This window comes from Hirundo rustica, chromosome 1 (genome assembly GCF_015227805.2).
Source record: "Hirundo rustica isolate bHirRus1 chromosome 1, bHirRus1.pri.v3, whole genome shotgun sequence".
In the NCBI taxonomy this organism is placed as follows: domain Eukaryota; kingdom Metazoa; phylum Chordata; class Aves; order Passeriformes; family Hirundinidae; genus Hirundo; species Hirundo rustica.
This window is the reverse complement of record NC_053450.1, coordinates 51708297-51732797: the sequence shown is the minus strand read 5'-3', so window position 1 is coordinate 51732797 and position 24501 is coordinate 51708297. Positions and strand designations below refer to the sequence as shown.

Here is a 24501-nt window from a genome sequence, read left to right as displayed (position 1 = left end):
CTTGTAACTATACTGTTTTATAGATGAAACTGTCACTGCAAAAATGACAAATATAACACATAAAAGAACAAAAAAGGGCAATAAATCACAAGTGACACTCCAGCCCATTGAAATGCATCCAGCCAGCGCCGCAGAAAGTAGAAACATTTCCTTGTTTTGCATTCTTCCCAGCTGAGCAAGAGGACCAGAATCCTTGAACAATTGGTACAACAATCGTTGGGGCCATCTCATAAAAACAAGCTTAGAATTTCCCTTTGGAGAGTCAAATCCATTCTCATTCCTTGTCACTTGACCTTGCAAACAGCACTGCAGTATGCCTTTGACATAACAGCACACAGTTGCTTATTCTCCCCTGGATAACTATCCACAACTCCAACTAATGTAAATGTTGTCCAGAAGTATCAAGACAAGAATAAACTTCTAAAATAGTGTCTAAACAGACAGACATGTCTGCACATAGGTTTGTTATTACTGACTCAGCTAGGAAGTTGTCTCCACAGTGGGTTCTACATTGCCCACTTCAAGTTTTAGCACATCAGAATACATCTAAATCAATGTTACATGGTGCAGGATGGAAAAAAAATGAATGTGAAGGTCTGTCCAGCACATGTTGTTATACTTCAGATGCCCTGTAAAGCAAAACAATTGAGGTAAATAGCAAAATGCTCCTTCTCAAATATATGCTGTTGGTTTTTGGGTTAATAAACAAACTGTGTTTTCAGTAATGCAGTACAAAACTGGAGCAAATCCATTCACATAAAAGAAATCCATGAACTTGTGATTTAATCAATCAAAGATTTCAGTTTATGTTTTTCACTTTTACAGTGGAATGGCTGAGAACAGAATGTGACCCAGAACACAGCAATAAATCTTGTTATGTACTCAATGCACATCTGAAAAAATGGGTATATTTTATTATGGTGCTAACTTCCTAAGGCAGAAGAAACTAACTGTGATTATTTTATGACTGCCTTTAACTTGTTTATAAAATATGGTGATCATCTAGACCTTAAGGTGTGCAGGATAAAAATAATTTAAGTTTTAAGCTTTTAGCCCTATCTTAAAAAAACCCAAAATCTTCTCAACTGTTAAGTATCAGTTACTTTACAAAACTTCTGACAGATCTTGCTGCATTTGATTTGTACCAAGAATTTAATGCATCAAGAATGTACAATACAGAGCTCTCTCTTGAAGCTGGATGTGTAATTAACAATGGGTTGTAATAAGGGCGTTCTATGGAAATCAGTCTTAATAATATCCAGCGAAGTAGTGGCTGCTCCACTAAATCACAAATGGAAATAGTTTAATTTAAACACAAGTAGCTCAGACATATTTCAACAATTAAGAAAATATCTGACAGAATGAACACCCTAATCATGATTCCAAGCATGCTATTTTATCAGAATGCAGAGAGAACAAAATATATGAGGGCCAAGTGAATACCAAATATGGTCAATTTAAACCTATTAGATGAAGTGTCTCCTACAAAATACTGAAACAAATTGCAAATTGTTTCAGTCTTTCTCAAAAAGATGGATTTGTTATTCAACTTTGAAGTCAAGCTCATAAAGTCACATTTATATGTGGTAAGTTTTTTTGGTAATATTCTACATGATTTCAACTGTATGTTAAACCATATTTGTTATGAAAACATGGAGACAGTATCCTGAGTACTATTATGTTTCATATACACATAAACTTTTTTCCTTGCAGACAGGTGTAAGATAGTTAGATATTCTCTGTGTTCATTGAAGGACAGGGTCAACTGAGTGGATTTCAAGTTAGCTACTTTCGGTAAGCTAACACCGAATGCTAAAAACTATCCCCCAAATTTCAATTCCTTAGCTACTTAGTTACTGGAACACTGATAATACTTTATTGACCAACAACACTAATTTCCCTGTTTTGGCTTCTGAGAGTCAAAATCATACAGTTGCTTTTACACTAGATTATCTCATGTTTTAACTCAAAGACAACTACACTGTAGGTATGTATTTAAGTGCAACTGCAAGGAAAAGTTCTCTTTGCTACAGGCTGCAAAGGCAACCTGGAGTGGCTGTCAAGATTATCTAGGGTAGCTATTCAGTAATCCTATAAATGGAAGATCTGTTATTTTTATAGGAAACAGGAAGGAGAAAGAAGGACAAAGATAAATTAATAATGCATTGTTTGTAAACTGCACCAGTAAGAGGCAAGACAAGCTGATGATGATGATGGAGGAAATGAGTGCAAGCAGAATTGGTTTGAAAGCTGAGCTGTATTATCATGATACTTGTGTAGAGGAAGACCTTTCAAATATGGTAACGATATTCAGGAACGCAGCCAAGATTTTAAATTTTCATTATGCAAGAAGCATCAACTTCCAATGTAAAGAAACCGAAAATGCCATCCTTGACCTTCCCACTGCCGCTTATGTATCTCCTCAAATGCTAAAAGATGAAAGTAATTTCTTGATCTCAAATGTAATTACTTTGGTTCTGAGCAAAGAAGTGAGGAAAAAGCACTGAACAGAAAATGCTAAGTGACATTTAACAGTTACAGCTGTAGGGCTTGTGGTAACTACAGTTAGAAAGAGCCCTATACCTTCACATAAACAAATCCTTTTACATGTAAATCCTTTCCACGGTCTTGAAATTTATAGGAAAAAAAATGTGGGGACAACATGTATCACTCCCAGCTTCCTTATGTGTGGTCCAGTTTCTTTAAACCTCCTTTAAGAAAACCTTTGTGCTTGTGGATGCCGCAGATTTGATTACTGCTGTAGTGCCCTGAAGTTGAAAAGCTTGCCCTTAAGGACCCCTAGACAGGATGTCCCCCTAGAAAAACAGGAATTCCTGTTGCTGTCATGGGACATGGCATGTGGGCTGGGTGAAGTTTCTCTGTTCACTACTGCAGTTGTGGCAAATGAGGAGGAAGATGTTTCTTTCCTTTTGAGCAGAGAGTCTTTCAAACATGAGGTGGGGTTGGGAAGATGATGAGGGTATTTCAAAGGCTTCCTAATATGTTTCACAGCCATAGATGCTGTTGGCAGGTATAACCTGATACTTCCTTTTTCACTACAGAATTAGATTCTCGTAGAACACTTTTATTTTCTTTTCAAGAAAAAGGAAACAAAATTCACATATCAGACAGACAATCACAGAGTGCCAATGCCATCTGTGACAAAGCAATGAAATAAATACTTTGCCAGCTATCCTATGCTAGCCATATCTCTTTTCTCTCACTGTTAAGTACTGTAGCCCTCTCCTTCTTGTGGAACATGCCTGTCTCCAGCATTACCTACAGCTACCTAGTTTGGCATTGAAACAATTTAAAAAACCAAAACATGAGAAGAGAAACATTTCAAGCTCCACGTGGAAAAATACAGAAGGTTATTTGAATCCTGTGATGAAGAAATCAAAACTTGTTGAGTTCAAGGATATGGAAGAGATCCTGTCTCTTCAATGCTTTATTTGAATTGTCAAGTAAAAAAATAACTGAGGTATAAAAATGTATGCAGACACAGCTTCTCCCAAGCAGCAGTAACATGAACAAGCTCTACTTAATGGCATCATATAAGTATGTTATTTTGGTTAGTTCATACATTATTACAAAAGAAAAGTATCCATGCAGCAATTTTGTCTTGATTGACAAGGTAACTTGGCCATTATGGATCACTCAGCTTCATTATTATAACACATACCCCAGAATTAAAAGCTATAGCAGACATGTCAATAATCCTCTTATCTTAAGCTGAATCATTTAACTGCCTCTTATTGACTGTAACAATATCCAGATACCAGACATCTGAACTTGTTTCTTAGACACCCTGGAATCAACACGGTAACAATGTGCTTCCCCAAGGCATTGTGCCAGTATTCTTCAAAAAGGCATTTATCATACACTAAAAGCTGATGGAATAGGTTTACTTCGCCATTAGATATTTCATCACTTCAGGTTCTAGAGTTTTTAATGCTTTTTTCGTTCTGTTTCTGAAAATAAAAATGTTTCTCGTTTCTGTTTTAAATCCCTAAGTCTTCCTCATTCTCATATGTCACATGCTAGGTTGTTTTATTTCAATCCTAGAACTCCTGTATGACACAGTAAAAAAGATTTTTTTTTTTTTTTTTTTAAAATTTCTTTCATATTGAAATTTTGGCAGAAAACATGATCTTCCTACCATTACACAGAAAGAAACCTGAATCCACTAATACAAGATCTTTGTCCTAACTTGCACATGCAACACTTGAGCCTAAATTATTTGGAAATTCTAGTGTTTTGATCTAATAATAGAGAAAAAAATAAACAGGTACACAAGTATATATCTATATTGAAACTTTCATTTAATTTATGGATGGAGCAAGATGAGATCTCTTTTACATCAGGCTTGAAGGAACACAGATCTCACACACACAATGAGCACATGCAGCGGAGTTGTACGTACAGGGATGCATGTGTAAGTGTTGGTGCCAAGCACACCACTGAATTTAATGGAGCTGAGGATTTTGAACAGAAAGAAACTTCTAACACACAAAACTGTTTATGAGCAGAGAAGGAGGACACCGTCAGGGAAAAGGAGCCAAAGTAAAAGAGACAGAATGGGCATGATGACTTGTCTGTACTTGAACATCTGACCTGTTAGCTGGTCGTCGCCTGCAGCAGGGGCGATGCGAATGTATGGTGTTGTAAGCTGAGTCACGATTATCGCAGCTAAGGCAAAGGAAGAGTTCCAGGTCAGCATGCATGAGGGAAAAAAAAGCCAGACTGAAGCTACGCCAGCAAGAAGAATCTTGGTCAGTCGTTTATTGTCTGAACTTCACAAATAAAATCCAAAAAACACCCACAAGTTCCTTTTAATCTTCAGTTGTTAGTGTGGTTATTCTGCAAATTAATTAGCTGTTGAGTGTGACTTTCATTCAGGAAAAGGACTCAAAGCACATTATTTACTGCATTTGAGGAAACTGGAGACTCTTTGGCCCTCCTAGTCACAGCACTAAGCTTTCTAAGTGAAAACAAGCTGATTATTCAGATTACTCTAATAGGAACTTCTCCAAGGAATTTTAGCTAGCTTCATTTTTATTTTCCTATTTCATAATACATTTTTCCTACAGTTTTTAAAGATAATTTTTATGCAAAGCACTTTTGAGCTAGTTAAGATTGATTTTTCTTGTACTCACTTGGATCACTGTTACAAAGTGCGCACACTACACATATACTTAATGCTCAGCATACAGAGAATGACTGCTGAGAGGTGGCACACTTTTAATTAGGTATGTGTGTAACTGTCTGAGGTCTGAGTTTCAAGTTCACAAGAAAAAGCTGAAAACCCTGACTTGTTTGTGCCCTGAAATATCCAGACTTTTCTGAGTTATAACAACCACTGTCTGCTACAGACAAGTATTACCATGGCTTAACATTAATAAAATCTTCTATTTCTTTGTTTTCCAGCAGTTCTATGATCGCCTCTAAATGGTTAAGCACGCTGTGATACATATATATTAAGGAATATAAAAAAAATTAAAAGGTCAGATCCAACATGATGCAGCTGGAGAATGATGCAAAGAAAAAATATTGGAAAATTAAGGACAAAATTATATGAAAGATCACTCATTTACATAGAACAGCCTGGGTGCTATTAGAAATGTGGCAGCGAGAGAGGAAAATAGATCATCTACCATCTGCAGACAATTAAACTCAAAACTGCTGCTGCATAATATTTTGAAATATCCCTCTGCAACATTGAAATGCAGTGTTGATAGTAGCTTCTAGAGTACTGTTGCTATTGGATTTAAAATATTATAATATCCTTTTCTCTCCCATAATTAATGAAAGCCTTCCAATATTGCAAAATTAGAACAATGATGCCTCCCTCTTGAGAACTGCATTCCTAGGAGATAATCATGATGTTTCTATCCAGACAGTGTTGTAAGTCATATCAGGAAATATAGTCTTAATATAAATCACAAACCACCACAAAGTTGATAGTAATAAACTTGGAGGAGTTTTGGAATGTTTTCAACCTAGTCTGTTGAGATTTTACAGTCATTTAGCTTGGAAGAAAGAGTAGGAATATGAAAGCCATATTTTAAGCAATATATGACAACCTTTATTACCACTGGTACAAAAAGCTATTCCTGATTTTTGTTTGTTTGTTTGTTTAATTATCTTGTCAAAAATAATGGGAGTGGAAACCCTACAGTCTCCCCATTTGTATATACACCAAATAGTCACAGAGGTCCCAGAAGCCTTTCTCTACAGAAAACTGAGATCAGGAGACCCTACATCATAATAATGTGCTGTATGATCCTTCTACTAACAAAATCAGTGGCAAAGGCTTCCTTTGACTTCATCGGAAGCAGAAGGAGAAATTTCAGCTTTACAAAATAAAACATTGTCATCCTAATTTATACTTCTAATCACTGCAATCAGGATTTTTATATGATCTCTAAAAGAACACATTTAACAGAGGTTTCGTTTGTAAAAATGTAGTAGTCATAAAACAGTATCATTTTTTTAAAGGGTACAAATTGAGGTTGTTTAAAATATATTTGTTGTAATGAGAAAGTATTATCTAGCTACTGACCCCAGATAAGCATTTGACCCAGTAGTGGAAGGCTGTGCTTTTCTGGAGATAGGCTGTACTCTTCTAACAGGAAACCTGTCAATATGATAACAAGCTATCTGGTGCAATTGGTCTCTGATACAGCAACAAGTTCTAGTGTCTGCCAGTTGAGTACACGCATGACAGTAAAGCACATGCATTATTCCTGCTGACATCAATGGCAGGGAAAGGTGTACTCAGGAACAGAGCAGTTCTGTGCTGAACAGTTCTGCTGGATATGGGACACGAACAATATGTTTATATTACAGTTATGTATTTTTAACAGAAATTTAAAAAGTGTATGGTAGGCCATGGAATGAACACTGCATGACAGTGATAAAAGCAACCCTCAATAATCTTAAGAAGGTCTTAAGGGTACCAACTCTATTCTCTGGAGGTGAGATAATTAAAGGGAATATAACTAGCAAGTGACAGAGCTCTGCTTGTGACATGTTCTGAATCCCCATACTGGTCCTCAGGGCAGACTTCAAGCAGGCTAACCACAATGAAGTGGCTTGGCCAATCTCAGCTGGCTCAGTGGAGCAGCCTGACAGTTGCCTTGAGAAACCTTGATCCTAGGATGGGTTCTTGATCCTAGGAATGGCACAGGCCTTTATCCAGTAACACACTTACATGCCTGCTTTAAGACGGAACAGTCGTGAAGCAGTCAATGAGATTATTCTCTGCGTGCAAAATTAGGTACATAATTGACTTGATTAGGGCCTAGCTGCTCAGAGCATGATGCTAAGAACACCAGGCTTGTGGGTTCAATCCCCATATGAGCCATTCCCTTAAGAGCAGGATTTGATGATCCCTTGCAATTCAGAATATTCTGTGGTTCTGTGAAAGCATATGGTTTCTCATATACATGCTAAAATCTGAAGTATGTCTACTGATCCCTATGGCCTACACAAGGCTGTAGGTATTTTCAGGATCAGACCTTTAAAAGCAGATTGCACCAGTTTTATACAGAAATGGCCTAAAGCACTTCCTCTAGCTTTAAAAACCACCAAACTTGAACTTCTGAAAATAAGAGAAGCCCAGATTGCAAATATTTCAGTAATATTACTAGCATGTGAAAACTAGATAGTACTGGAGGGCATTACCAATCTTGTCAGGAGCACTACAGCACATAAATAGATGGACATAACAAGCACATAGAGCTTAAGTAGTTTACTGTCTAGTAGCAACACTGTAGTCCCAAAGCTCAGTGCAAAATGGTGCAAGTTTGAGAAATCTGACAGAGTGATCAGAGCAGCCGCTGCTTACTGGGGCACAAACAACATGAATGGACTGAGCTGCACCAAGCTGTTCACGGGGGTCGAACACAAGGAGAGGAGAATGGGAGAGGACAATTTTATGTCTTGTATGTAGGTATAGTGATTTTGACCTACAGACATAGAGCATTTTTGCTGTTTTTTTCCCAACCCAAATGGGGGAAGTCCAGAGAGGGCACAAAATTCTGCTTTTCCCTTAAGCATCTCTGTTAGATCCGAAGGGAAAACATCTGTGCAGACAGCTACTTTTAATAGCATATTAAAATATGTCATGGTCTCCATTTAATTTTTTAAATTAATACAGATTACAAATGTAATACAAGCACTCAGTTTAAGATCATGGAAATCAGTGCTTTACTGTAGCCCCCCAAGAAAATTTTGCACCAGGGACTGTAAATACCATCAAAGATACCTCTGGTTTCAAAAAAAGAGAAATCTTCACAACAACCTCTAACATTATTTTATTATGAAAAATTCGGAAACATGCTTTCAAAACAGGAATGTAGGGAGATTTGTTTAAAATAAAAGCTGCATTTCTCACATCTCCATTGCCAAATGGGTTAGCTCAAAGTAGCTTGTTGCTATGGGAGCTATTCCTATCCACAAAGTCACCCTCGCTTCTCAAATGAGAGTAAAAATTTTCAGTCAGTCAAGTAATTTAAATAGTTCAACATCCATTAGTGATTAGGAACACAAATCTTCAAAAAATTTAAAATCCATTCCCCTAATGATCTGATTTCTGACATAATGTAGTTCACTCCTGGTATCTCTGAAGCTACTTGAAAACAATACAGGATTTCACTTGCATCTGGAATTAATCTCTCGTCTGTATTATATTTGGTTTGAGTTCAGATATTTGAAAGGTTTCTATGGTTTAGTAAGCAGTCAGTTAGCAAATTAAAATTAAAACTATTTCCTTTGGTTTGGAAAAGAAAAGAAGCCAGGAATCAGTTTGAAGAGGCAGAAAAATGTATTTGTCATATCAGGGAGTATCCAAACTTTCAACAGGGGCAACTTTATGCTAACATTACTTTCTCATCCACCCCATTTAGATTTAGAGGTGGTGACGGAATTGTGAAGTCCACGTGTAAAGGAAATCATGGTGGAATGGTTTCCATTAGGGATAGTAACTGAGACAAGCATGATCTCCTGCAAGGTGCAGTGGTATAGGGATGAAGCAGGTTTTGTTTCATGCTCTTGCCAGGTGCCCGAACTGTCAGGTGGTATTTCCTGTTCCTACTCACAGCAGCATGTTCTTTCTCGTTCCCCTACTACAATCTCCAAGTAAATTGTACTATTCCACCACTTCTTTTTCAGGCTTTTAAGTTGTCACCAGCTAAAGGTACTAAAAAAGTGAGACTACAAAGGTAATCACAGATAGATCTAGACCCCAAAGATAAATAGATCAGCAGTGTGTTTATCTTTCCATGTTTGGAGACAAAACCTACAGCCAGTACTGTCTCAATTATACATATTTGTCTCACAAACGGTAGTATCATGTGCTGACAGTCGAGTAAATATAGCTGATCTGTCTCATTAAAATGAAGAACATGATTTCGCCTCTTCTCTTTTTACAGCAATTAAGTTAAGGTAATTGCTTACAAGTAAGGGGCAATTTTTCACTATGGATGTATAAGCAGCTAGTATGTACTCTGCAATCGAAAATTTTACAATTCTACTATATCTATACTATACATATATATATATATATAAAATATTTATTTTGAGATCATATAAAAACCCACAGAATATATTTTTAAAGCCCTGTATTCAAGCAGACAACTAAAAGTAATTAATACATTTATGATTAAAAACAAACAAACAAACAAATTTCCTAAATCTCAGCTAGGAAGCAAATGGTTCTATGAAAATTCTATATTATGTTTAGTGATCTGTTTTAGCAATTTAAACACTTCTGGAAGTTTCCAAACACCATGTGAGGGGAAGGTCAAAAAGCTGAAGTACAGAATATATGACATAATACAAACATACCTTTTGTGGCTACCCTGACGCAGTCGATTTTAGTTTCCTGTGTCAAATAAAGAGGAAAAAGGTCACATCTTGTGTTTCTGAAGAGAGAAAATCACCCATGATTCTATTCTTAACAGTACTGATAAAACGTCCGAGCAGAATGTGCCTCATTCCATATTTAACCGCTTATTAGCTAACTCCAAAGTGCATTCATAGTATCGACAAATATTGCTTGGGTATGGTACACAAATATTTCACTTAAGATTCCTCTAAAACTAGAAAATGAGAAAGGTATTCGCAGGAGCACAGGCAAGTGTTCAGCTTTTTAACTCTGGCAACATAATGACCTTGGGAGATTTTTTTTTTTCTTACAGAAAGTATAGTTTGAGGCATCATGTTAGACAATTTTAGAAAGAAAAAGTAATCAATGGTGTTTCACATTTCTGCACTGTCGGTGCACTGTGAATGAGGGACCATTATGGTTTCTGGCAGAAAACATTTCCAGGCTGTCAGCACAGACAGCCAAAGCTTATCAAGAATTGAAGGGCTCTGGGTAGGTCTGTCCAGGAAATGGAAAACAATTCCAGGAAGAATTAGTTCGATGAAACATGATCCATGAGGATCTTTTTACACACTTTTCATTTGAGTTCCATCTACCTCTTTTTCTTTTTATTCTGTTCGCAGAAAGGGACAAAAAACCAAAAACAAATTAAAAAAAAAAAAAAAGAAAAAAAAAAAAAAAAAAGAAAAAAAAGTGACTTCTAATTCAATCATGGCAACCAAATGAGAAAAAGGGAGATCAAGATGTTACAAACTGAGGTAATAGGGATGGACACACCAAGACAGATGTGCTAAAATCCACAATCATGTTTGGCTTAAACGTAACGAAAGAAATCACAACATTTTCTTGTTCAAAGCAAGAAAAAAACGAAAAGGAAGGAAAAAAGCCAGTCAAACACAGTCACTGGACAGCTTTTAGCAAATAAGACAGAAGCCCAACATACTAGTTTGCCTGCTCACTACTGACATAATGTGTGGTTTCCCGCTCCTCCTTCCTGTAACCTTTAATCATTAAGCAATATTGTGTTAGGAAAACTGCTATTTTTTAAACTCAGTGTGTTAAATTTCACGGTTACTTCGTTTTCTCATTAGCAACTAAACTGGGCATCCTGCTGGTTGATGCCAATCATTTATTTACACACAAACACTGTATAAAATCACGACTGTTGCAAGACCTACCCCATTGGCTCTGCTAGCGGCTTGAAAATAGATGCTGTAGCTCTTATGAGGAAGAAGAGGAGTATTCCAGAAACCACTGTAGGTTTTGTTATCTCCAATAGTAAAAGGCTGAGCAGCTAGTAAACCATTGGCTGGAATCTCTGCAGCGAAGTAGTACTGGGAATTCAAGAGTGAGGCATTCTGGAAATGAATGGGCACTGGGTAGCACTTTAGGATTTCAGTCGTCTTTTTGGTCCTCCGTGGGCGCTCTTCCTCCACAACAATTTGATAGACACTAAGAATGTAGAAAGGTAAGAACAAAAGAAACAGTAGTTATTTTAAAACTTGTCCAGTCAAACTATCCTAAAACCATAACAGCATACCAGTATTTATTGGAAAAAAACGTACTGCTAAAAACAAAGAACGCAGGAAGAAAATGTAATTTTAATATTCAGGTGTACAAATCTGTGGAATAGAGTCACGCTTCTAAATTAATTTTGTTTTGTAAAAGTACAGTAATTTTGTTTGTAAAAACAAAATTAACCATACACACCACAGCTTTTCACACAAGTGAATGCACAGCACATTTTCTTGTTCAAACTCTTGTACAGAAGAAGTGTGCTTAATCAGTGCTAAAATGTGGAATTAAGTATTATTTAGTTCACCAAAGCAAGCATAAAGCTACAGAGTTCATTTTCTAACCTGCTTATCTTACCTAAATGAAATTAAATTAGTACTCAGATAAAAATGAAGACATAAACTACAGAGAGACAGGGACCAGTATTTGCTTAACTGTTGACATGGTAAGTATTTATAAAAGCACAAAGTAAAATTGCAGTGGCATATTGACTATTGTTGAGGAACTATAAAACTCCTTCTGATGGAAAGAGTCACTTATCACTCAGCAAAGCACTTTTACACATCTTATAGATAACCATGTTTTTCAGTTTCTGCATTCTGCAAAGCAAGTCAGTTTGCACTTGCAGTCTCTGCTGTACTGGGACCTACAGAGAACTGTCCATCCAACTCCACTGTAAAGGTGCTATGGACGTTCAAACAGGAACAAAGAAATTGCAATTTCTGCTGTATATGCAAACAGTGTAATCATTATACCCTTGCAGTTGCTGTAAAAGACTGAGTCAGTGCTTTTAAATTTGTGATGTGGGAAGTCCGTGTCTCTAAAGAGGACTGGCTGACAAGTTTACTGCTTCACTGGGGACCAGTGGTTCTTAATCAGTATTTGCCTCCTGGAATCTTGAATCCCAGTAAACAAGTCAGTCTAGATAATTGATGTCAAAGCGCCAATGTGTCCACATTTTTGCATATCATCTACATCCAGTAACAATTTATGATCTTTCAAGTTGACAGTTCATAAAAACCAGCAATCTTTGCACGGGAAGTTTCTTAAAGATGAAATATTCACAGAGTCTTCTGACATGCTACTCTTCCATCATCTGTAGGTAGGGAATTATGTTTACAGAAGATTCTGCTCAAAGTACAGGGACACATGGGCTGAGTTTCTGCAGGATCACCTCAGTCTGGACCCAAAAGGGTTTACTTATTGGCTTAGTCATATCCCTGCACAGCGATGGCTCTTTCCTTTCTAAAGGCAAATCTGGTTTAGAAATAAAGGGATGAACTGTCTAATGACAGGAGAGATGCTGGTAGACCAGCAACCTGGTCTAGGGGAAGGTTTCCCTTGACCACATTAGGGGGTTGGACTAGATGATCTTTAAAGATCCCTTCCAACCAAAACCATTCTATGATTTTAGGACATCATCATTTAAGGTCTTCCAAGTCTTCATAGTCAATTATCACCAAGGGGCAGAAAATGCCAATTTTCTTGACCATCTTAGTGTTTTTTGGTTTTGTTTTTGTTTTTTCACCAGACTTACTGATCATATGCCAGAGACCCTGATGACTGTATTTTTAAGATCTGGCATCTCCAGTAGGAGATGCTGGACTTCTATGCTCACAAAAAACACCCAGAAAGTTAACACTGAGAATGCAATCAATACCTCTTCTTCTGCCTGATTTAGACTTTCAACATGGTGGAGCTTTAGTTTAACATTAACACACTTAAACCTACCTGCCTTCATGAAGATGTGTAACATCTACAATTCTCAGAGAACTGAGCAGAAAGAAGGTGTCTACTTTTGGGTAAATCTAATTGCTTCTCAGACTCCACTGATTACAATAAATAAATACTCAGCTCACATGCAGACATTTAGAAGTGGACACCCAAATTTAAATGTTTTAATTTAATGTTGAACTTCACGCAGAAATCTAACCCTGCATAAATTTACTACAGCCAGGGACACAGAAATGTTTTGAGGGTTCATTTGAAGGCCTCTGTCTGTACATTTTGCAGCTCTGTGCAACAAAGTCTTTAGAACAAACAGAAATATTTTCATTAGTTGATTAATTTCATGCTGAGTAATAAATGAAGGTCAATCCACAGCAATCTTTTCTTTGATCCTGTGGGAACTGATTTGTAAAAAAATCTAGCCATGGAATATCTCCATCAAAATCTTGGTTTTTTCTTACAAATCAAATTTTGACATGATTTTCACAATTAATTTTCTAGAACAAAATAGAGCTGCTTAGAACCAGGATTCCAAGCTACTTTGAAGACAGCATATTGCCTTCTCTAACTATTAATTTGCAGTGAATCTACAATAAATACCATCAGCAAACTTAAATGCAGTACAGGAAAAAAAATGCAGAAGGTGATATAAACATTTATTCTTGCAAGGTAGTGAAGCTGGATACGCTTGCCTGCAGCAAATGTAAGAATCCCTCTGTTTCACTAAAGCAAGATGGACAGTAAACAAAGTTACTTCTTTCTTGCAGCAGGCCTTAATATAACAGGGACATCAGACCAGATGAGATAATATGATAATTCAGTACTGGCTGAAATGAGGATTCTCTTAATTTTTCACTCAGTGATTAAAGTGAAAGACAGTAGACATTTTAGAAACAAATCTGTCATTAAAATGCTCTTTTCCCTGTGGTAAATCCCTGTTTACTTATACTACATACATTACTCCTTGTATACCTTTTAGATGCCTGCCATCTACTCATTTTCAGATACTTGAAAGAAAGAAGTAAGTTGACTGGAGCAATTTCAAACTCAAAACGTCTTTTAATCCTTACTCCACAAGACAAATTAGATTCGCAAGCATCTAGACCTCAAATCTATTTGCTCTTTAATAATTTAAGCACTGAAAGGTCAAACAACTCTTTTCTGTTCCCCTTCATCAAAGTCCAAGTGCTAATGAAAAATAACTAAATCCTATCTGCTGGCCAATTTCCACACACTGCTGTTTCTCTGATGTAAATTAACACATTATGAGCACCTGGGTCAATGGAAACCTGACAGAATTTTACCAGTGATACTTTTTACATTTGTACAAATGAGATCATCCTGCTAATGAATTTTACAAAATTACCCCAATTACAATTATAATCCAAAAGCTTTCTCCAGTTCTTATGATTAATATTGCTTTCTTTAATATGTAACAGCTGGACTGCCTACTCTGAAAAGGGTTTCAAGCTCAGTGAATTGAGCTAGCACTGTGCCACAACTCCATTATTTCTCTTCTGTATTAGTCAGATTTCTGGCTTGTTTGAAGTTGAATTATTCCTTTTCCATACCTCTACATTTCAGAGAATAAATTCCTATCTGTAATCCAGAAAACAAGTTCTACACTACAGTGAAAGGTGCCAAAAACATATCTGTTATCGGCAGCATTTCGACTGACTTTTCTGAACAAAAGAAATGTAATTTAAGTAAAATCCACATTACAGTTCTACTATAGAGTTTCAATGCCTTGGAAATTAAATACAAAACTTATTTCTATATAGACTGAAGTGCGCTACTGCATTGAGAAAGGAACACATGGGAGTTATTTTTAACCTAGGATTCAAATGCTTCAAAATCAGCATCAAGTGATTCGGGATTTGGGGACTAAAAAAGGTGTATGGAAAAAGAAAAAAAAATTATATTATTTTTACACTGATTTTTATTCTAACAATTCCAAACCAGCTCCAAAATGAAATGATTATGCAGAGATGCAGATCTGAACACAATACCTAGATTTTGTTAGAAATAAGACATAGCAGGTCCCTCCAATATTTATTGAGTTTGGATTGCTTAAATTGGAATAGTCTGTTATTGTCTGAAAAATATACTAATTTTTTTTCAGAGTTGAAAAAGAGACATGAAAGCAGAAAGAAAACACATTAGCATGGTAACAAAAGATGATCAGAATACTTAGACAAATGACAATTTCAAAGAAGACTTAAGTATGTGTCTAGTCTTAACTACAAGAAATGATGGGGTTTGGTAACCTCCTGAGTCAGGACATTATTTCACACTACCAGAGCGCTGTAAATCAAATTTTAATGAACCAAAGTCTCATGCAAAGTTACAAAATAACTTTCCAAGAAGGACCTATTGAATGCAAACATAGACTTCAGTATTCTTCATACAGGAGTCCTTAATGTGTACAATCTAGGCATTTATTGAAACTTATTAACCTATAACTACACCTAATTCCAAAGTAATTCCAAATTACAAACAAAGGGAAAACAAGCTTGATTACTTCATTTTCAAACTGCCAGCTCTATTTTGTCTCTCTAACACAGTCTTGATGCTTTACATAACTAAAACATTGAAGAAATTTTTAGAATAAATTTCACAGAACGGAGATGCAATAAAGAACTGAATACAGACAAAGACTACCTGAATTTCTTTACTAGTCTTAATACAACTCCTGTGTGTGACTCTAGGCAGGTCAATCAACTGTTATGGGCCTCAGAAATCCAGTAGTAAAATGAGAACAAGAAACTTTCTTATTCCTTCTGGCCTGCTTCAACTGTCTAAAACATCTTCAAATTTTCCTTATAGTCCTTGAAATTTTTTTTCCTGTAAAAAACATAAAGGTTTGCTAAGGAGTGCCATGATAAGCTGTGTAAACTGCAGGGCTACCTTTGCAGCTGTTACGGTGACACTCTTGAGCCTGATTTGAAGGTTTCTGCTCACTGTTAAAAGTTCATGCTTTATTAGAAATAAACATAACTGGTACTTTTTTACAGACCTATTTCTTTATTTTGACTTGCATGCTTCTTTGTTTTAATGCTTACACAGTAAAACAATAGAATAACCCTTAATTTACATATTGACCATTATTTCAGTTACTTGTTTCCACAGCCCTATTTATCTGCAATGCTAGAATCACTTTCTACATTCTACATTTACTGCATTCTACTAAAATACCAGTTCCAAATAGAGGGAAAAATTAAGAAACCCAAATCCCACCCCATTATCTCAGTTCTAATTCCATGAAGAACCTGACTGCTTGAACCGTAAGAGTCTCCACAGTTTATAGGGTCCCCACAGCTTCAACAAAACTTTTGTAGAAGTTTTTGCAGAAGAAGAAACTGAAAATTCTTCTATCGTACTGCCATTAAGACTTTTAAAATATATCAGTTGTTTGGTTCATGTTTTGCATCTAAAACTTCATATATCTTTGCTCATCATGTGTTATGCAAGTTATTGCCTAACATTGCTTCTTGAAAAGAACACAGCCCTTGGACAGTTTTTTCTATATAATATGCAACATAACTTCATCTCTGTCATCAGTTGTCTCTGACACGGCCATATCATATTTATATGGATTAACATTCAAGATATGTACCTATTTCTCAATGCCCTCATATTGCACTAGATTCTTGTAATTCATCCTGTAACTTCAAATTTTACAGTTCTAGAAATTATATGTAATTATACGTATGTAATGTACCTTGAAATGGAAAAGGAAATTACTCTTTAAAGGACAGGAATTAATAATTTATGGTTAGCAGGCAAATAGAAAAAGGCTACAAGAAATTGCCACTAACCCTCCTCCTACTGTGCAAGAGCCTGTATATTTATTATAGATGGATTAAACAAAGGGGATAAACAACCTTTGATTTATCAGGTGTCTCACCACCACAGCTACACAGGCTGTGCCAGTGGGTCAGGAGTTCTAGCAACACCTAATATACAGCGAATAAAACATACTCTCTGTGCAGTCATTTCCAGAACAGATTCAATGCCAGAGAACCAGCTCAATAGCAGTTCTGCCCTGCTGACCACTGTCCCTGTGACCATTTTGCATATTTTATAAAAGGGAAAGCACAAATGGTTCAACTGTAGACTAGAGGCAAGACCAGGGAGTTTTTGATTAGCAGTAGAACAAATGAGTATATGTACTAATGATGGAGAAGACTGTGTAAGGTAGCTGCCTCTATTTCAGGGACATTTTATTTTTGAGATCAGAGATTTTCTGGGCTTTGAGCAAAATACATTGCCCACTGTATACCCACTATAACTTCTACAAAAAGGTGAAGAAGCTTTAAAAAAATCCCTTGTTGGAACATAATGTTCAGATATAAAAATAGAGAACTTAGAGTGAAGAAAAACAAGCAGATTAAACAAAATCTCTAAACTGATGTTGCTGTACCAATGGCAACAACAATGCCAACAAGTATTTTCAAAATCATACATTAATATGTGATTTATATGGGGGGGAGGTGATTTAGGCAATGCTGCAAATAATATTCGCACAACACATAATCATCAAAATTCTTGCAATGGTCCCCATTTAAGCAATTGACATACCAGTGTTAGAGGTGTATTGTCTGTTTCTTTTCTTAACTCCTGGTAACTTTTTGGAGTGAAGGGAGTCTTATATCCTTCTAACTTTTTGTTTGCATCTTTACTTGAAGCTAGGAGGTTCCTTGTAAACAAAACCTTCACAATCTTTGGCAGGTTTCTAAGTCTGCGGAACAGTTGTTGCCTCGCAAATGTAGGAAAGGTGTTAAGTAAATAAAATACTTTGTGCTAGCAGCTTGCTCAGACTTGAATGGAATGATCCTACTTTCACACCTGGCTTTATTTACTAGCTATGCAGGTCAAGAGAAAAGTCTGGTTAGATTCTCCAAGGCAGGGCCTGTCTTCATTCTCAGGAAATACTATTACTGGTGCATGAAATTTTCAGCCCATGGGGAAAAATAAAATTCAAGAAATCTTTTGGCATCAGACCTGGCATGAACACAAGAGAGACTAATATTATACAACACCTCCATTGTCATGCAAGGAGCCCTATTTCTCAGATCAATCACAGCGGAAATACCTAAACGGCTGTAAAGGAGGAGATAAGACAGCTCAGGTTCAGTCCCTAGAGATAGTGCCAAATGTAAACTCTCAGGTGTCGTAATAAGCTTTATCTTCACAGACCCAAGTCCACTGGGGAACAGTATCTGGTTTTTAATGTAAAACTCCTAAGCTGCTTTGTGACTGCCCAACTCTTTTGTATGGACGGTCTCAAAGACTTAAAAGTCAGCATTTACAAAGGAGATTTTCTGCAAAAAAAAATATCCAAGCAAACCTCTCCTTAGCATTCCTATGGTTTTATACAGGAAATCCTGACAATTTTTCAAATGGAAAGCATTATGTCACTGGAAGTTAAAGATATTTTGCTTGTTCTTTCCTCCAAGGACAGTCACCAGGGGAGGATATGACAACAGGTTCAATTCCCTTGAGAAGGAAAACATTTGCTACGTAATATCTTAATTGCAGAAGAGATGGATAAACTCTGAAAATGGTAATTTAATGGCCACCTAAAGTTCATAATACCTTCAAATTCTTTTTTCCAGATGCAGAAGAAATAATACATTTCTGTTTTGAAAATCTGGACTCCCTAGGATTTAAGGGACACATCACAGCTGTGGCTCAAAAAATTGCACAAAGAAACTCTGCAAGGAAAAGGAGACAACGACGCATGCTGGATGCCACCTAGTCCTGATGACACTGAGTGTTTAACTTTTTGGTCTTATTTCCTAGTACAGAGATTAATTGTTTTAGAGAATCTAAGTACACTTGTCAGGGACAGAAAGCGTCCAGCAGGCAACCATAACACCATTCACAAAACCTTTCTGAAATGTTTCTCCCTTTAGATTCAGTTATCACAAATGACAATCCCAAATGTGGTTTTGTTTTGTTAGTAGTGAAGGAGAGAGTGAAAAATATTACAAGGATCTCAGCTTGCAATACTTTGTTATTTAGCAGGACAATAAAGATTGAGGCAGTAGATAATCTGTACTTGGTTTTACAACATACAGCCTGCTGATGGACTGCAATTTTAACTTTGTCCCATCCATCCTTTGCAAAAAATCAATAAATGCAATACATATACTAACCTACACTTATTCAAAAGAAGTATTAGTTTACTATTGAAACAGCATATTAAAATTTATAAGAACCATTTGCCCAACACGTTTAAAAGTGGTGGTAAGACATAACGCCAACAATAACTGTGACACAAGAGTTAGCTCTGTTGCTAACAGATTTCTGAACTGGCAAGGGAATCAAAACTGATCTCTCAACCCTCCCAACACCCCTAATCCTTAATAAATACTGATGAAATAATACTTTTTTCTCACTGGTTATACCACCCCATGGTTAATTATTTGTAATTATTTAAATACTGGTGCCCAATAAGGACTTGGGAGTGTCATTACTGCACTGGCCTACATGAGTGACTGTCCTAATTACAACAAACAGGATGACAAAAATGATGGGATGCAACTGTTTTCACAACTGTTATGTACATCAGTACACCTGAAATTCCTTAATCAACAAATAGAGTTTCCCCACTCCTACTCTCCCAGGGGCTGATTACTGATCTATACTGATCCGATCCATCTGATAAGACACAACATATTAGAATTTCTGCATGCTTAGAAATAACCACATAATTCTATCTTTCTTTTTCATCTACAAGGTAATAGTATACATCTCTTTGTTATTTTGTAGGTGAAGTTTTTAGTTATTGTTACTTCTGCCAGAAAAATTAGATGTTCAAAAATATTACAGGCCAAAAAAACTCCCTATGATCAGAAACATACTTCTTCTCACTGTGGCTTGTACTCTACTTACTATAGATTTATGTATTTGGCTGTTTTTTCTTCAAACTCAAAAATGTCAAGAAAATACATAAATTTTGTAAATTGTCTGTAGACTGTCACAAATACAAAGTGTAAATAAAATTAAGCCTACTTAAAATAGTACTGTTTCATAAGGAGTTTTCAGCAAGTGCAAGTAATATGGCAGAAGAGAGCATTTGGCTTTATATTCATAATTTCTTTCAGCTATTAAATGCTGTACAAGAAAAGGACATCTTTGACTACAGAGCTCCCCCAATATGCCCCATACAGTATCAATGAGATCAAAATTTGATAAATACATGCTGCAAGTGACAAACTAGGAGGGGCACCAGAGACCTGGAAATGTGGGGGTTTTTTTGTTTGTTTGTTTGTTTGATTGGTTGGTTTAGTTTGGATTTTTTTCACAGATAAAAAAGAAATGTTGCAGACAAGAAATTGTGGGTATGAAAAGAGAAAGAAAAAGAGACAAAACAAAACTAGGATAAGACTGAAATATTCAAAAATACAAAAGTTTACACAAGGTAGGACTGTAGAGAAGAAAATAACAGATAATGTACTGAAAAACAGCTTGACATGTATCATCCTGTTTGGTAAATAAGAAGTGAAAATAAAAGTAGTAGTAGGAAAGACAAAACAGAAATGAAGTCTATCTAATATAGATACACTTTAAACAAAGCATTTTTAACAACTTACACCCAGCTATTTTTTTATAAATTATATGCAGTATGTTTGTAAAAGGTGTTTGATTTCATAGCATGAAATCAAATACCTTTTACAAACAAATAGTGCATAATTTATAAAATTACTTTATTTTATAACAGAGATGAGAAATCATATTATGTACTTTCATAAGACTGGGGGGGAATTGTTATCCAAGAATGACTGTTTACAAGATCTCTTTATACTCCCTATGATTTACTGAGCATTTTTAAAAATTGCTCTACCAACTGATATTTGGCTTCTTCCATAACTAACTCGGTAAATGTAAGCTTGTAATCTTTTTGATAGGTATGTCACCATTAACTTTTTGGCAACAATAAAACACTTTTGCTGACAGCTCTTTCATGTTTAAGGGACAAGAATATTCCATTGACATCGACCAGGTACTTGTTTTTTTTAAAGGTCATTGGAAACAGAAGATGCTTCAAAGCCTTATAAACTAAGACACTACAAGTTTTACTTCAAGAAATCCAGAATGCTGTAATCCCATCTCTATTCCACACATTCATCTGCGATGCCCAGCTCTCACCCTCAATATGCTCAGCTCCTTCTAGTGTCTCCCAAACACTGACTGGCAAAGAGGTGACACATGCTGTGGCTGCTTCTGGGCTACGTATTGGCTTGCTGGTAATTGAATTGTAGCTCTCTGCTGATGGACCACATGAAATGAACTCATACTCATATGCAGCCTAACCCTTCAGATGCTAATCTGGATCTTTCACAGAGATTCCAAAGCATGTGAGAAACTAACTATCTATGCAACGTTCAAACTATTGCTTGAAAATTTCCAAGAGGTCCTATATTAATGAAGGAAGGAAGTAACATACAGGCAGATGAACAGGATGATACTTAAGAACTGTTTTCTTAGAAAACCAGGGAAAAAAAATCAGATGTAAACTTTTACTTATTTATGAGTCAGAAAGTTTAATTCTCATCTTGGATGTGCAATATAGCACACAGAAGATAAGTAGTCCCTTTCTTCATTTTACCAGTGAAAAGTTTTATTCCTACTGAGTAATGACTCAGTCCCTCTAGGAACCAGATACTATTGATCTCACTCCACAAGGCTTTATGCTCTTAATTTAAACCCAAGCAGCAATGTCACTAACTTAAATGATGCTGGTCTAAACTGAACTAACCTAAAGCTTCAGATCCTCCAGGGCTTTGAGACTGACTTCATTACCAAGCAGCACAAAACAGGGATGCCTCCTACTTTATGGTCTTCTCACAACTTGCCTTTAAAATGAATGCAAACCACAGAGAGATTGTGAGGTTACTAATTCCAGAAAATAGTCCACAAAGCCACTATTCTGAGAGCTTCTGCTGGTCAATGTAGAAAAGATGAATAAAAAATTAATGAATAATTTTCAGAGAGTGAGCTACACATGCAGCTGTTTATTATTCCACTCCTCACCACTACCAAGTTGTTTACAATCATATATAGGCGTATTTTCCTCTTTTTCTTTAGAATATTTCCATTTATTTTAACTTGAGATATAGGAATGGAGAAAGCATGATATATTAACTTGGAGAAAGCTAAACAGATTGTCCCTGCCCCCGCCAGAAATAAAACTCTGCTCTCATCTGCACTGATCCCCAGGGCTTGATCTCCTAGGCCATCCTTCCAACCACAGCTAGGCTACACTTTTCTGTAGCCAGAAACACACTGCAGTTCCTCTCCTGACCATGTGAGGAAGCTTAGCCCCTCTTCATCTTCGTAACAGAGCTCTCCCTTGGGGAAGAAGGGCCTACTCATTCTCTAAGAACTTTGTTGTGAACAAATGACTAAAAATAATTTTAAAAAGTAAGTTGCAGGTAGAGATTTCAAGAGGTTATTTGTGCTGTTAACAAGCAATGAACAAACCATTTCAAGTGCAGAGCTTGTTCTATATTATCCCGCTAGTGATCTGTTCTTAATTTGAGTACTTTCTTCCAGTAATCACCTATTCAAAGCATGAGAAGAAGGAAGAGGGTGAGTGGGAGGGGGGGAGAAAGAGGGACAAAGAGGATAAAAGGGAGAGACAGAGAGGGAGAGGCAGAGGGGGAGGGAGACTTCTGAGTAAAATCCTGCTGAGGACACGGATGCAAAGTAATGTGGGAAGTTTTTATAATGAAAACCACCGATCATCAAAGAGGTTTAGGTTTATGAAACATTTCTCTCCAATCTTGTTTACAGATATTTATACGATAAGACTTTCTCCATCTTTCAAAATTTGTATTAAAAACACCTTATTTCCATCAGAATAGCTTAGACTAACACCCACCATCCCCTTGGTATGCAGTGTAGTGCAAAGAAATAATTTTGGCTTATTCCAGTTTAAAGGACAAATAGCAAATCAACTTAGATGTTCAGATTTTTACATTTGTCATGCTGTGGAGGTGTTTGTGCTTAGCAGAGCTCAGAGGACAGTGTGTAGCTCTTTTTACAAAGAGCGTTATGACCTCAACTGGTCTTGCTCATCAACTATAATAATGAAAACAATTCATAGCTGGTCTTGCACAAACCATTTTTGTTAGATGCCATATGTCTGATATAACAACACAACACTGAATATTTCGGTCTTGTAACTTTAATTTCTCTTTGTCCAGGCTTGATCAAGATAAGATCAGTTCTAAATTGCTTTGGAATATTAGCTGGGTACCATGAATTTATTTTGTATTCTCTCAACCATAACTCATTACATGGAACTTGCCTGGCATCAATAAGTTGCTATGGCTTTTGTGTGTGTATGCGTGTGGGAGTGTGTGTGTGGCTCAATACCCTGCTGCTAGGCTATTTAGTGATAAAATCTGATATAATAAAATATTAATTACAGCTGAAAGGTTGGGCGAGAAATATGAACTCAATTACAGTCCCATATTGTGAACAAAGGGCACGGTGAAAGAATCCTTTAGTTATAGATGTTTGGGATAATAAAAGAACAACTAGAACATTACACTCAAGCAGAGTGCTCCCTAAAAGGCCACCTGTTATTAATCTTCACATCAGGAATAGAATTTCAAGTAAATTAGGTCAAGATGAAAGACTTCTGCTGCTGATTTTTTTTACTTAACTAATTTAAAGATTTCTTTATCTGAGTATTTTTTCTTTGATGTCACTACAATTTAGTAAGTAGAAATTTGTAATAATCACAAGGACACAGCAATTGTAATGAAAGGTTAGCTATCACATACAGTATGTGAAATGATAACCTTATATGGTGGGCAAGACTTAGCAGTTTATTCTAGTATTTGTCATTTCAGTCAGACTGTCAGTTTCTCAGAACCAAACTGTAAGCAGATGTGGTTATACCATCTTAGGAAGCCTCTCTTTTGGTGTGTTTGTTTTTCAAAAAATATTGGCAGTGGCATATAAGTTATTCTACGACTTCTTAATACATACACTTTTGTTCACCTGTTTGATTTACCCAAATGTGAAGTCAAATGCATTATCAAAGAATTAACAGAATGTGACTAGATTGCAAAAAAGCACAACTATGATCCAAAGTCAGCCCAAATCAAATAATATGACCTTGAAATCGTATACTTAGTAGCAAATCATAAGAACTATGAAATCTTATCTATTACTGCAGGCTAAAATGCACCATTAGATCATAAAATAAGATTCTCATCGTCTGATGAACTGTGTTCTCTTCTAACATTGTTTTCTATTTCAACAAATTTTGCTGAAACTATAGCCATATATTTTGGTACCAAGCCAGAAAACAGACTTTCAGTGAATTTACATTTATGATACTTGGA

General features: G+C 36.2%; 1 protein-coding gene across 10 annotated transcripts in view; it reads right to left on the bottom strand.

Annotated features, from left to right (window-relative positions):
• Nucleotides 1-24501, bottom strand: part of PTPRM (protein tyrosine phosphatase receptor type M) — a 442084-nt gene that overhangs the window by 164318 nt on the left and 253265 nt on the right. For 7 of the 10 annotated variants that reach the window (XM_040065094.2, XM_040065165.2, XM_040065318.2 and 4 more), the window contains exons 12-14: nt 11068-11341; nt 9850-9886; nt 4615-4689 (exon numbers count right to left, since the gene is read on the bottom strand). In XM_040065094.2, coding sequence (XP_039921028.1) covers nt 4615-4689; nt 9850-9886; nt 11068-11341 — 386 coding nt within the window. The remainder of the gene's footprint in view (nt 1-4614; nt 4690-9849; nt 9887-11067; nt 11342-24501) is intronic. The other 3 variants (XM_040065795.2, XM_040065877.2, XM_040066130.2) reach the window with 1 other exon arrangement.